This window comes from Canis aureus, chromosome 7 (assembly GCF_053574225.1).
Source record: "Canis aureus isolate CA01 chromosome 7, VMU_Caureus_v.1.0, whole genome shotgun sequence".
Lineage (NCBI taxonomy): Eukaryota > Metazoa > Chordata > Mammalia > Carnivora > Canidae > Canis > Canis aureus.
In genome coordinates this window covers 8583326-8598123 of record NC_135617.1, presented here as the reverse complement: position 1 = coordinate 8598123, position 14798 = coordinate 8583326, and the positions used below count along the sequence as shown (strand labels likewise).

The window sequence follows — 14798 nt, the reverse complement described above, 5'->3', positions numbered from 1 at the left end:
GAGAAAGGACAGCTAGAGTGGTTTTCTAAATTGCTTCTTCTAGATACTAAAAACAAACATGCCTGGAGCCCTGAACTGGCAAAAGGAATGAGAGCTCTCTGACCATAGCAAAGTATGGTCACATGCAAGCATGGAAAGTGTAATATTTTTAAGGAAAAAACAAAACAATAAAGCATCAATGTCAATGCAGAGCCTACAATAATAATAAAGGTCTAAAAACCCTGAATTTTACAGGGCTATTAATGAAGACAAACCATTAGAAAAATCTATGTGGCCAGACTAATTTAAACAAAGTAGGTGACCTAAATGGTAACTTCAAAAGCTTAAAAAAATAAACAGGGCTGACCTTTAGAATAAATATTTGCTTTGAATTCTACAATAAAGGGTAGCACCTCATTAGATGAATCATCTTCACACTGCTTTCAGAAATACAGCTATTAAGCTTTCATTAAATCCAAGCCTTTATAACCCAACACATTAAGTGTAAAGTGTAAGGTTTCACAACAGTGTAGTTATCTTACCTGTGCTAATCCTTAGTAATCAAAAAACTCATTTTAATTTATTAAAAAACTGACCTCCAGATTTCTCTCCTTTATCACAATCATTAAATGGTTCTTAGTACCTAGTTTTCTCACCAAAAAGTAAAATCAGTTTTCCCTATCACACCAACTCTCTAAGATACAAGGAATATAATCTCACTGCTAATAACAGTAGCCACCATTTACTGAGTGCCCTCCATGAGCCACAACCTGTGCTACTACTTTTACTTGTGTTATCTCCTTTATTAAAACTCAGAGAAGTGTGGGCCACCCAGCTAGAAAGCAGCAGAATCTGGATATGGACTCAAGTACACCTAAGACATTTCTATTCACTGTGCTGTTGCTAACTAAAACAGTAAAGGCCTTGAAGTACAAGAATTGACCCAAAGGATGCCAAGCAGTAGGCCTAAGAGAACTCAAGAACATTCATCAGTGTTTGGCAGTCTCTTTATATCTAGTCTTCAGAGAAATTTGCAAGTCAGAGAACAAATCCTAGCAGAGGTAGGGAAAAAAAAAAAAAAACACAAAAAACTCCCACCAGTACTTTGACATCATTCTTTAGAAAAGGTAAAAAGGTAATCCTTAAATCTTTTAAGAATCTAACCAAAGCTATGGATCTTTTTTTAAAAAGATTGTATTAAAAAAAATAAATTAAAAAAATAAAAAGATTTTATTTATTTATTCAAGACAGACACACAGAGAGAGAGACACAGAGACACAGGCAGAGGGAGAAGCAGGCTCCATGCAGGGAGCCCGACGTGGGACTCAATCCCAGGTCTCCAGGATCATACCCGGGGCTGAAGGTGGCGCTAAACCACTGAGCCATCAGGGCTGCCCAGCTATGGATCTTCTTTGCAGAGATTCACATACAAAATTTTGTTTTATAAAGTTCAGACTCCTGAAATTCACCTACATGTTTCCATTTAAAAATTCCCATTTGCTTGGGCTAAGAATCAACACAATAAGGTTAAGAAAGTACAAACCCAGGGCACCTGGGTGGCTCAGTTTGTTGAGTGTCCAACTCTTGATTTCTGCTCAGCTCATGATTTCTGGCTGGTGAGATCAAGCCCCAAGTCAGGCTGCCCACTCAATGTGTAATCTGCTTGAAGATTGTCTCCCTCTCCCTCTGCCCCTCCCCGACCCTGCCCCACCCCGTCCCTGCAGTCTCAAATAGAATTAAATCTTAAAAAAAAAATAAATAAATCAAGCTGACACAGGTTTTTTTGGAGATTGTTCTAAATGTTACCACAACCCTGTTCATGCAAATGATCTGAGTTTTAATATTCTTCTCATAAACCAACTGCAAAGAAATACCTTACAGAAGGAAAAAAGAGAGGTGGAGATGCCACAGTTGATACTTACCGTTTTCCTGTACAGTTCTTGTCATTCAGGCCACCAACCTTGTTTATGGCAGACCAGGCTGTGAGAGCCACATATGGCAAAGAGGCAGCTTGAGTATGAGTGAGTGATTTGGGCTTGAGAGAGACCTAAATTTGAAGACAACAGTTTACAAATAAGCAATGACCCGCAAACCTATACACAATTAAATATATTTATCTGCATAGGAATCCAACTACTTTCATAGATAAGTCTGTAACATTCCACCACGTTCAGGGTTTACTGCATACCCTACTGCAGGATTATCCCGAAGGAATATCCTACTAATGATTCAACCTGCCTCACAGAGGTTCAGTAATATTTTATAGGCTATATTATCAGATAAAGCTGCTTAATTCTTCATAAAGAGACCACATTCAATAATCCCATTAGTTCTGACTATACCCAGAAATAAATCCAAATAAACCTTGAGCCCTCATAAACACATTCTAATTTGTTTTTGAGATCAGCTGCTTCCTTTACGCCCATTTAGTGGAAGATAATCTTTCCAGACTTTCTCTAATCTCAGTAATACCCCTTTTTCCCTTCCTGCCCTCCCTTCTGTAGCCAATTTCCTCAATGTTAACCCCTTTCTCTCTATTCAAATTGTCAGGCCACCTGACTGTATTTGATTAGACTGTTTCTAAAGTTATTTGAAACAGCTTGATACTCTCATGCTTCTGTTGATGATTAACCGGTATGCTCCATTTAGTATATTTGGTTTCAACTGCTTCTTCTGGGTAAAACTGAGAAACACAGCAGGGTTTCTAGATCTCACTCCAAATCCCTGCTCCAAGAGACAAAGAACCGCTTTGGCAGGCAGTGTAACTAAAGGACATCAAATACTTTTTTACTCTTTCAAAAGTTCCTATTCTCCTTCTTAGCTCTTTCAAAACTACCCATAAAACACAAACCCGATGTGAAAAGCAACCAGTTATTTCAGAGATATTTGTCAGTCTTTGTTTATCCTTTCTAATGGCATTTCAGCATGGAGTTGGTGAGTTACCTCATTCCCATTGACTACAACGAACTCTGACAGGGTGCCTTGTTTCCAGGGAGGAACTGCAGCCCAGACCTGAAATACACAACTTCATTAGAAACATATTTTCTGACCAAAGCACAGCATGAGGACTTTCCCGTTACAGACCCCACCCTGTGAAAAAGCACAAGTCAGCAATACACCAAGTAAAAGAGTTATTTTCACATAATGTAAAAATGGTACTTAGTATGACTCTGGATTTATCAAGTCAAACCACACTGGAAGTAGATGCTACTAAATCCTACTGTATTTATGGACTACTTAGAGTACCAGTAAGAGCACAGTCTCTTGGGGCTTGAATCCTGGCTCTAGTACTAACGGTGGGACCTCTTTATAGATTAGCCTCCTCATCTTGTAAACTGTGCCTAATTGTACTTACCTCATAAGAATTAAATGTGTTATTTTATGAAAAGCAACTAGAATAGTGTTAGCTATTATTATGAGCTCACTTTACTTTCTTGATATAAAAGTTCAAAGTGACAAGTGACAGGTGATTATACCCAACTAGCTATTTTAAAACCATCTAACCCATAAGGTAGAAATTGTCATTTAAAGACTTCTGCAAGAAAAAAAAAAGTCCCAATCCTACATATTTTAAAGCTTTGCAATTCTTTAGTACTAGATTTATAAAGTTTAAGTACAGTCAAGTTATTTAGGAATTGTTTGTGAAAAATGTAAAAACAGAACCAAGAAAATGAGAGTTCTAGCCAAAGTTTAATATACTTGTTGAAAAGATGGGGGGGAAAAAAAAAGTCAAGGATACAGGTATATTTCCAAAAGAAGCAAAATGAAACTTGCATATTTAGAAAAAAGGAGTAGTGGCATTGCATAACTCACCTCATCTCCCGGCTTGAAGTACCTCACATCAAGTCCACATTCCATCACCACACCAGACACATCTCGACCCAGAGTCAGGGGAAATTCTTCTCCTTTGGTTTTAATATGTAAAGGATCACGTTTCATATTTAAAGCCGTAGCTCCATAACCACCTATGAAATACAATTTATCTGTTTCTTCCAAAAGAGTGAAAGGATTTAAAAACTACTACAGAGTTACATGCCAGATTCTAGATCCTCAAGACATGGATTATAAAATAATCACCCTTACAATTTTTTATCATCACAATCCAAAACACAAAAACAAGGAATGTTCTTTCCAAAGAAAATTACTTGGAGAGTTAGAACCACTCATTAAAGCTACCACTGCTCAAAATGATTTTTGAAATTCCAATTTTGAAACTGCCTTCAGAACTTTTGGTATTTCCTTTTATAGCCTTACTTTATCCTTTGAAGACAGTTTCTTTTATTCATTTGTGAACTTTTTAAACAACAAAATCATTTGGTGCCAAATCTAGGGAAGATAATGTTAAAGCATTTTGAGGTTAACAAACAGTATAAAATACTATATCCATGCCTAAATGGGTCTAGGACGAATGTTCCCCACATCTCCAAAAATGCTTCTAAAACATCTCTGAATTAAGTGCATAGATTCATGAGTAGGAAAAAAATTTGTGATTACCCATTCTGATAAGTTAATTGCTTTATTATGCATATCTTTATTTTTTTAAATATTTACCTAAACATTAGCTAAGTAGAGTTGAAAACATTCTTTCTGTTTTTTTTTTTAAAGATTTTATTTATTTATTCATGAGAGACACAGAGAGAGGGGCAGAGACACAGGCAGAGGGAGAAGCAGGCTCCATGCAGGCAGTCCGACATGGGACTCGATCCCGGGACTCCAGGATCACGCCCTGGGCTGAAGACAAGAGCTAAACCGCTGAGCCACCCAGGGATTCCCCATTCTAACTTTTTTATTTCAAATTGACTATCTACAGTAACCTACAGTTTATTACAAAACTTCAACATATAAAATGACTTTTTTAAGACACAAAATTATGTTATTGCCACTTCTGCTTGACATTTTTCTGAGAACATTTCTGCTAGGTGAAGCTACAATAAGCATTCTTTCCACCTTCTAGTGTCATACACCACAATTTATGCTCCCAAATCACTAAACCACCTCATACATCTCCTTTTTCCCCCACCCATCCACCCTCAGAGGTAGCACATTAGATCTTCAGGATGTGGAGAAACCAGAAAAGGAGACTGAGAAAGGCTAACCAGGGAAGGGGCGGGTTCTGAAGGCCAAGGGAGAGGGTCATTTCAAGAAGTCAAATGCTGGGGCGCCTGGGTGGCTCAGTCAGTTAACTGTTTGACTCTTGGTTTTGGCTCAGACGTCAAGGTTGTGAGACTGAGCCCCAAGTAGGGCTCCATGCTCAATGGGGAGTTTCCTTGAGATTCTCCTCTGCCCTCTGTCCCCAGCCCCCGCTTGTGAGCCATTCAACTCTCAACTAGTTTTGCTATGAAGGGGAGAACAGAAATGAAGCAGTGACTGGAGGGGCACAGGTGAGAAGGAAAGAGGATTTTTGAGTGGTTCCCCCCCCCCCCCTTTAAGGGGAAAAATAACAAGTTTGTGTACTCATCAGAATGATCCAGTAGAAAGGGAAAGTGATGCTACAGGAATTTCTAAAACAGTCTCCTGAGCTGAGGAAAGGGGCTGGAATCAGGAACCTACCTGGAGGGATGGCCATGGACAGGAGTAAGGACAGTTAATCCATATTGTGGGAGGAAAGGTGAGGGTTACAGGGAGAGAGGACAGGTAGGTAGGTAGGTGGCTTACATAAGTTGTTTTTCTAATTAAAAAAAAAAAAAAAATCAAGATACACAGGAGAGAGTATTTGAGAAGTTGGGATAGTCCCAGAAAATCTAAGCTGATGGCCATCATGGCAATTACAATTTGCCATCTGGCTAGTAGCACATTTGCCACAGAAGTCATGTCTCACTTTTCCTCTTACATTCCTTTTCCATAACTAAAACACAATTAAACAATTATTCACCAAAATTCCCATGTGCTGTGGGTAAAAAAAAGTGGGAATTTAGCCATTTCAAGGTGTAGCTCTGTTTCAGAGCTATAAAAAGTCTTCAGCCTTTTTGAGGTACCAAGCCTACAGGACAAGGTTGCTCAAGTTTTGGACACCCTGACATGCTAATTCATCAACCGAGTAGCCCTCACTGGTACTAGCCAGGCATGCTCCCAATCCAGAATGCAGTTGGTAGTGAGAACTTGCTTGTGGACACAAATAAATGGGGGGCCTCAGAAGCTTAACCCCACTGTAGGAGGTTGCCAGTGAAACTGACCCAGAGTTGGGAATTTGGAAAGTCCTAATCTGTCATCAGTTTCAGAGACTTTAATCCCATTTAAAGAAATCAAACATCGTTGGTATGATGCTGTTGGGTATATGGCCAATATATATATTTTTTCTATTTTAAGACTATTCATTTACTTAGTCATTTATATGGTTTATGATTCTGTGTCCATTAATAATGGCTATCTCCAGAAAAATAGCTTGGCTTCATCTTTCAGAACAGATATTTCCCTTAACAAGAATGCAAGGACCTAACTTCTTCCTACAGTTCATTATCTTCTACTCGTTATTTTATTTCCCCAAGCTACCATTTGAGATATCTTCTAAAACCACCACCCTATGTTCTCAAAAAAAGCATCCATGAGCAGTAAATATAACTTAGAAATAATATTATGCGGTTAAGTCATAAAAAACTAAGATCTCAGATCCCTGGGTGGCTCAGCGGTTTAGCGCCTGCCTTTGGCCCAGGGCATGATCCTGGAGACCCAGGATCAAGTCCCACATCAGGCTCCCTGAGTGGAGCCTGCTTCTCCCTCTGCCTGTATCTCTGCCTATCATGAATAAATAAAATCTTAAAAAAAAACAACTTAGATCTCTCAAGAATACCATATACAAGTAAAATATATCACAATATTAGGTTGTAAAACAGCAGCCAAGAAAGTGGAGATCCTGGCACTTTCTGAAATTAATATGTACACAAAAATTGTGCATGTGCATTCAAAGAAATTAAAAGTTAACAGATCTAAAAGAAGATAAAATGTATAGATTACTCAAGGTTAAACCACCACTAACTTTAGCTTGCAATCTTAAGTTAGAATGAAAATATAAAATGATGCAAAAATAAAGACTGAATGACAACCATATATGTGGAGCACTGAAACCAGTAGTAGTTAACAGAAATGGGATCTGCCTCCAAAGGATTTACAGTCAGAGATGAACCTATGGTAAACCTACTATTTGAAGACATAGCCTATAAAAACTAAGGTATCTTCACACCCCAAATAAATGAATAAAGTAAAACACTATATCCAACTAGTTGTGGCAACTCTTACTTCAGAGCAAACAAAAAGAATACAAGTGTGTATTTCATAGGACAATCATAGTAATAAAGACATTTCAATTCATCCTTAATAGAGTGTTTGGCTATAAGCACTTTAAGAGTCCAAGTTTTTCCTCAAACCCCTTCCCCCCAAAGACACGTGTAATAGCTATTCCTCACACTGTCTAGACTGGCACAGTCTAATAAAAATACTATGCAAGCCACAAACCTAATTTTATGTTTCCTAGTAGCCAATAAAAATAAATAAATAAAACAAAATTAATCTTAATATTTTACTTAATATATTACCAGGTCAATATGTAATCAATATAAATTATTATTTTTTTAAAGATTTTATTTATTTATTCATGAGAGACACACACACACACACACAGTGAAGGCTGCACTAAACCACTGAGCCACCCAGGCTGCCCTCAATATAAATTATTAATGAGATGTTTTATATTCTTTTTTCTAAGTGTTCGAAATCCAGTGTGTATTTTATACTAACTGAACATCTCAATTCAAACTAGTTATGTATCAATTGCTCAACGCTCACCTGTGACTAGGGGCTACTATATTGGACAGCATGGGTCTCAACATAGTCACTAAGTTAAAAGTAGCAACATTAAAAATTGGAGTCAAAAGGCCTGGGGGATCCCTGGGTGGCTCAGCAGTTTAGCACCTGCCTTTGGCCCAGGGTGTGATCCTGGAGACCCAGGATCAAGTCCCACATTGGGTTCCCGGCATGGAGCCTGCTTCCCCCTCTGCCTGTGTCTCTGCCTCTCTCTTTCTGTGTGTCTCTCATGAATAAATTAAAAAAAAAAAAATCTACAAAAGACCTAAAGACCAAGAGATGCCTGGCTGGCTCAGCTGGTAGAGCACATAACCCTTGATCTCAGGGTTGTGAGTTCAAGCCTTTTTTGTGTTGGGTGTAGAGATTATTTAAAAATAAAATCTTTAAAAAAAAAAAAAAAAAGACCTAAAGACCATGACACTGGATTTTATTTCCCTAATCCAGCAGTTCTCCAAGTTTTTACATCCCCAAGATCTTTTTGAGAAGTCTAAGAGGTCCCTTCTTTTCAACTACCTGTACGAGGCTGGATATTCTTCACTAACTTCAAATAACATTGCAATAGATTGAATACAGAAGTTCATGAAAATCCATCTGTCTTATTAAACCAGAAAACAAAGAGATAAGTGAAAGTGTAAAACAATGCTAGTCTTCCACTAATTTTTTTTTTTATTTTGGAAAATAGTTATTTTCCATTTTAAGCACTTCAAAGTAGATCCTATGATCTATCAACTACTATCTGTTTCAATGCTTCATATTTGTAGTTGTCTCTCATTTTTATGTCATTTTAAGATTTATTTATTTGAGAGAGAGAATGCACAAGCACATGGGGGGCAAGAGGGGGAGAGAGAATCCTCAAGCAGACTACCTACTGAGCATGAAGCCAACATGAAGCTCGTTCCCAGGGCTCATCATGACCTGAGCGGAAATCAAGAGTTGGCTGCCTAACTGACTGAGTCACCCAGGCACCCCTTTAGATCATTTTATATTTCTATCCTGATTTAATTTTGTAATATTAACACCAAAGGAGTTTACGCTTTTCTAAATGAATAAAAATCTTAAGTTTTCTCTTCTAATTTCTAATAAGGTAAATATTGATAGCTATAACTCACATAAATAAAAGCCCATTGCAATTATTAAGAGGCTAAAGGGATCTTAGACCAATAAACTTGAGAACTGCCATCCTAATCATCACACAGCTCCTGGAAAATAGAGGAGGAAAAATGAAAACACGTCAGTCTCAACTTTCATGCTTCTCCATAAATCTTATGAAATGATTCATTCTATCGATTCTAATTTTGTAATTGGCTTATAGGAACTTAGAAATGTAATTAATCATGCATAATTCACATACAGTAACTGTTATGAAGCAATCTGGTAAGAACTCTAAGTTCCACATAAGGCCTTCAAAACACAAACCTATGGTTAAATTGAACTGCATATGACAGCTTATTTATGACATGGAGATTAACCATCCCAAGGGATTTTAAAAATTTTTTCAGAAGACACGGGTGAGGAGTATTTTTGTCATTATATTCCAAAGTTCATAAATAGTAATCCTTTTTTTCAGCACTATAATAATTGCAAGATGCATATATTTTAAGGAATATAGTGCTCTCCAAATTTTGTCAATATTCCCCAGCAGAAATTAATATGGTTAACATTCCCACTTAGGATGAAGAAGCACACAGGAAAGGGGATTTTAACTGTCCAGGGCAAAATGCAACAGAGGAAATGAGGAAAGTACCTTGTCCCTATCCTGGCACCCATTCAGCTTTGTCCATTGCGCCAGTAAATAAAGTTGTGAATAGTGGGAGAGCAAAGAATTATGATGAAAATGCAAATCCTTGGGGCAGCCCCAGTGGCTCAGAGGTTTACCGCCACCTTTGGCCCAGTGTCTGATCCTGGAGACCCAGGGTCGAGTCCCGTATAGGGCTCCCTGCATGGAGCCTGCCTCTCCCTCTGCCTGTGTCTCTGCCTCTGTGTGTGTGGGTCTCTCTCATGAATAAATAACTAAGATCTTTAAGAAAAAAAAAAAAAAGCCAACCCTGAACTGATGTGAAAACAATCATACCTCCAAAACCTGCGAGGGCCCTCAGAATATCACCAAGTTCCCAGGCGAATATACTAAAAAGCTAGCTGTGGAACCCAGATTAGCTCAAATTCCAACTTACATCTTAAAACGTAAGCAGGGAAACATTTCAAAAGGTAGATTTTGCTTACACGTTGCAGAAGACTAGGAAAGTATACCCTGAACGTGGCCGTTTCAAAAACCTGAGAAACAGTATCCGAGATCCTGTCAAAAACCTAAACGATTCCTTTGGGGGTTAAACCAACAAAGTGCAGTCCAATAACTGAACTTTACCTAAACAATTCCTTTGGGGTTAAACCAACAAAGTGCAGTCCAATAACTGAACTTTACCTAAACAATTCCTTTGGGGTTAAACCAACAAAGTGCAGTCAAATAAGTGATCTTTTAAAACCGATCCTGGATGAAATTCTGAATTACACGTTGGGGGAAAAAAAAAAATCAAGGGGAAAAAAAAAAAAGTTAAGGAGGAAGGTCTTTCCAAAACTTACTTCTCATATTAACGTCTATAGGATTGACACTTGCAGCGTGAACTTTGATAATAACTTCATTCGGATAGTGTATGACAGGGATCATCATGTTCTGAGTAAACCGAAGCACCTCATTCTTCCCATATTTATCTATCACCCAAGCGGGCATGACAGTGCTCCTCGGGCAGGTGGTACTGATCTCTCTACCTGGAGGCTGTCGCGCGGCCTGGCTTCTCCAGAAGCCCGCCGCAGTGCGAGCATTTCTTCTGAGCATACAGCTCTTGAGAAATTCCATCGTGAAATTTCGGTTGGATGGCGTCTCCTAAGTAAAACGCATTTTAACAGGGCATCAAACTTGAACCCCTGACCTGGGTCAAGAACCAAACCTGCCAAACGCACGGGCCAATTCAACAAGGTTGAGGATTCAAAGAGGAAGGCCGCCTACGCGAACTGGAGCCAGGGAAGGAAGAAGACTTAAGCCATCACGCTGCTCGTCCGCATCTGATAAAGCTCCAAATAACGTTCAGGTCAGCAGTCTGCTCATGGCCCTCCTGCCTTACACACCCTCCGCTTTGGGGTGGGGGGGGGAGGGGGACAGAACTCTCTCCACCCCCTAGAATCCAACCCCGGCCCGGGAGCTCCCCGGCCCGACAAGAAAAATTCCGCTCAAGACCCCGACTTAAAACATCCGAGGCTCCCCGACTCCCTCCCTGCGAGACCCAAGCTCCGACCCTCCTTACGACCCGCTCTCCTCGGCCGCAGGCGTCGCTGCGCGGCGCCAGCCAATCGCGTGCAAAGATCATTCCCCGGGGCTTGCATTTCGACCAATCGAAGGGCTCGGTGTTGAAAAGCTCCGTGACGACCAAAGATGGCCGCGCCCATGTACCCCCGGCGCGAGCGGTGACCTCTCTTACTCCTCCTGGTCACCTGGGCCCTGCGGCGGCAGGCTGGGCACGAACGACCATGCTGGGCCGGACCCTCCGAGAAGTGAGTGGAGCTGGCTGCTGAGGGCCCGTGGACAAGGAGCCCCCGGGTCTGACCGCGCGTCTTGGGTCAGCGTCTCCTTTCTTGGAACTTGGGGTGGGGGGTGGCTTCAGGTCGCTGGAGTTGGGACCCCAGCCGGGGGGCCTGGCGCAGCGCGGGGCTGTGCGGCTGCCCTCAGACGCTTGCCAGGGCCTGGGTCGGACCCCCCGATGGGTGGGGTCTTAGACGGGGCTCCGCGGGGCCACGCCCGCCTGGCGCCTTCTCCCCCCGACGCTCGCTCAGGGGCTCCGCAGGTCCGTGCTTTGCAGGAACAAAAACGAGTCCTTGCTTGGTTTCACCGCCACCCCCGCGCCCTGGTGTATTCCCCAGACTCGAGCGGCCGCCAGGGTACCAGGGGTTCTCTCGCCCGGGTCTCCACAGCCGGACATCATTTTTTTTTTTAATTTTTTTTTTAAATTTATTTATGATAGTCACAGAGAGAGAGAGAGAGAGAGGCAGAGACACAGGCAGAGGGAGGAGCAGGCTCCATGCACCGGGAGCCCGACGTGGGATTCGATCCCGGGTCTCCAGGATCGCGCCCTGGGCCAAAGGCAGGCGCCAAACCGCTGCGCCACCCAGGGATCCCAGGACATCATTTTTAAACTTGGAGGCTGATGCTTGTAAATGCCCCCCTAACCACCTCCGCCTAATTTAACCAAAGTTAAACTGACTTCTTAACCTCTCAACCTCCATCTTCAAAAAACAAACCAAACCTGACTTCTGAATTCTCGTTATTCTCATTATTATTATTATTTAAGATTTCATTCATTCATTCACTCATTCATTCATTCATTCATTCATTCATTCATTCATTCATTCATCAGAGACTGGGACAGAGACAGGCAGAGACCCAGGCAGAGGGAGAAGCAGGCTCCACGCAGGAAGCCCGAAGCGGGACTCGATCCTGGGACCCCGGGGTCACGCCCTGGGTCAAGGGCTGAGCCACCCGGGGGTCCCCCTATTCTCTCTTTAATGGCACAACTTTTACCCCCCCCCCCTTTTGCCCTTAACATTCTTTCTCATCTGTCATACCCAGTAACAATCACTAACTAAGCCCCGTTAATTGTGTTTTCGATTTAACACCTGGAAGTTGTTTTCTACACTTTCCTCTCTGCTGCAAGAGCTTCGCTTCAGGCCTCCTGGCCTTCTGGCCCCCTACGTCTCAACCTCGGGAACCGTCTGCGGGCCCACCCTTCTAAGAACCACGCCAGGCCCTTGTTAACACCACAGCTGTGTCCGCACTTTGGCTGCTCTGTGATTTGAGGCCCAGAGTAGATAGTTTAAACCGGAGCTCCAGGTGATTCTGCTGATAAGTAGGGGTTGAAGACCCACCCTGCCTTCTGCCCCCCTGTTGTATCCTCACCTGGGAAAGCTCCCGCCTCCCACCTCCATGTGGGGGGCCTTTCAGAGAGCTATAAATTACAATAACTTAAAATTGACAGGCATTAAATAATAGTGCTTCCCCCAAATACACTAGTATTTTACCATCTTGATATGGTTCTAGCCTCTGCTACATAGTTCTGTACAGTAAATTCCTCCACTAAAGAATCCAGTTTGTTCTTTAAAAAAAAAAAAACCAAAAGCTTGTTTTTATTTTTTTATTTTTTAAAATATTTAATTTATTTATTCACGAGAGACACAGAGAAAGAGAGCGGCAGAGATACAGGCAGAGGGAGAAGCAGGCTTCCTGCAGGAGCCAATGTGGGACTCGATCCCAGGCCTCCAGGATCATGCCCTGGGCTCAAGGCAGCGCTAAATCCCTGAGCCATCCGGGCTGCCCCAAAAACTTGTTTTAAAAGGAAATGCAACTTATAAAAATACAGTATTCCTTTTTCTGCCCTTTCCCCCTTCAGCACCACCTCTTTTCGTGCCACCGCTTTGTGCTGTCGTTGAATGAGCCCCTGTGAGAAACAACTTTTGCCTCAAGCGGGAGAAAACTAGTTTAGGAGAGCTGACCTACGGTACGCAAGAGGTTACCTGAGCGGGATTACTTTCACTTAATCACTCTTTTAACAAATATTTGTTGGTACCTACTGTGTGCAAAACATTATTTGGTAGTCATTTTCCCAACCCAAAAAACATCTCCTCTCCACTCTATTATTTTTTTTCCCACATCACTGTACTGATGTCACAAATTCTACCAATTAGAGATTAATTAATTTAGTACACGTTCTCTTTTAACTATGTAAGCATACCTTGTGGGGGGGTCAGATGATTTATTCACCCATTGTGAATTACAGTAGTTCAGTAAAATTTCTCTTCATCACACCCTAGTTAATATAATCAATTGAAAGAAAAAGGGAAAATTTGCTGGGGAGGAAATTTGGGAGAGGAGCTGGAAACTAGAGTTTTGAGGGAATGTTGGGAACCTAAGTGAGGCTTAGAGTAACCAAGGAACCCCTAGAAGGAAGCACTAAAAAGAAGTAACCTGCCAAATAGGAGGTAAAAGTCCTATTTTTTTTTTTTTTTTTTTAAAGTCCTATTTTTAAGTGTTATACAGGTACATTCAGGAAAAAGGAGGAACCTCACTTTTACCTTCCTCTTTTGTGGTGTGATCCCAGTGTTTCTAGGAGCTAGACACCAAGCTAATATTATGAATCCTAGAGTTATTAATTATATATTCAATAGGCTTGTTGGGGGTCTACCTAAGAACACTCAATTATTCTATGGGAAAACAGATTCCAAATTTTATAAACAACTCAGTTATTCATTCATTCAACTAACATTTAGTGAGCACCTCTGTGTTCCAGACACTGGGAATTAACACTGAAGACAGAAGTTCTTGCCTTCAAGAAGCCTGCATTTTTGTGGAGAAACAGGCATTACATAAGTTGGCTTTTTGTTTTTTTAGTAACTAATATAATTGCAGATAGTGTAAGTATGAAGAAAGATTAAGCAGGCCACAGTGTGAGAACTATTTGGGGGAGCTAGGTGCCTTGGAGTGGTCAGGGAAGGTTTCTCTGACTGAATATATATATATATAAAAGACTTTATTTATTTATTTATTCATTGGAGAGATGGAGAGAGAGAGGCAGAGGGAGAAGCAGGCTCCATGCAGAGAGCCCGACATGGGACTCGATCCTGACTCGATCCTGACTCGATCCTGAAACACCCTGAGCCAAAGGCAGATGCTCAACCACTGAGCCACCCAGGGATCTCCTGACTGAATATATTGAGTAGAGACCTAGCAGATATGAAGGATGAGCCCTGGGAAGGCCTAGAATAGTATTCCAGGCAGAGGGAACAGTCAGTGCAAAGAGTCTGAAGGAAGAGAAAGCTTTATATATTCTGGAGTTGCAAGAAGGCCAGCATCCCTGGAGAGATGTGAATGAAGAGAAGAACAGTGGGAGATGCCGTTAGAGAGTTAAGTGGGAGCCAGGTCACGGAAAATTCTTTAGGCCGTGCTGAGGAGTGTGGATTTTATTCTAAGTGTAACGGGAAGC

The 14798-nt window shown here is 41.3% G+C and overlaps 2 protein-coding genes across 8 annotated transcripts in view; one reads left to right on the top strand and one right to left on the bottom strand.

Annotated features, from left to right (window-relative positions):
* The window catches only part of RTN4IP1 (reticulon 4 interacting protein 1), a 45628-nt gene extending 34426 nt beyond the window's left edge, over positions 1-11202 (bottom strand). Inside the window, exons 1-5 of one of the 5 annotated variants that reach the window (XM_077902915.1) lie at positions 11064-11202; positions 10354-10654; positions 3793-3944; positions 2923-2991; positions 1902-2026 (exon numbers count right to left, since the gene is read on the bottom strand). In XM_077902915.1, the coding sequence (XP_077759041.1) occupies positions 1902-2026; positions 2923-2991; positions 3793-3944; positions 10354-10654; positions 11064-11135 (719 nt within the window). In that variant the 5' untranslated portion in view covers positions 11136-11202. Of the gene's footprint in view, positions 1-1901; positions 2027-2922; positions 2992-3792; positions 3945-8885; positions 8976-10353; positions 10655-11063 lie in introns of those variants that run through there. The other 4 variants (XM_077902916.1, XM_077902914.1, XM_077902913.1 and 1 more) reach the window with 4 other exon arrangements.
* The window catches only part of QRSL1 (glutaminyl-tRNA amidotransferase subunit QRSL1), a 32355-nt gene continuing 28718 nt past the window's right edge, over positions 11162-14798 (top strand). Inside the window, exons 1-2 of one of the 3 annotated variants that reach the window (XM_077902912.1) lie at positions 11185-11319; positions 13209-13316. Coding sequence is in view for 2 of the 3 variants with exons in the window: in XM_077902911.1 (XP_077759037.1) it covers positions 11296-11319 (24 nt within the window). In the remaining variant the exon portion in view is untranslated. Of the gene's footprint in view, positions 11320-13208; positions 13317-14798 lie in introns of all 3 variants that reach the window. The other 2 variants (XM_077902911.1, XM_077902910.1) reach the window with 2 other exon arrangements.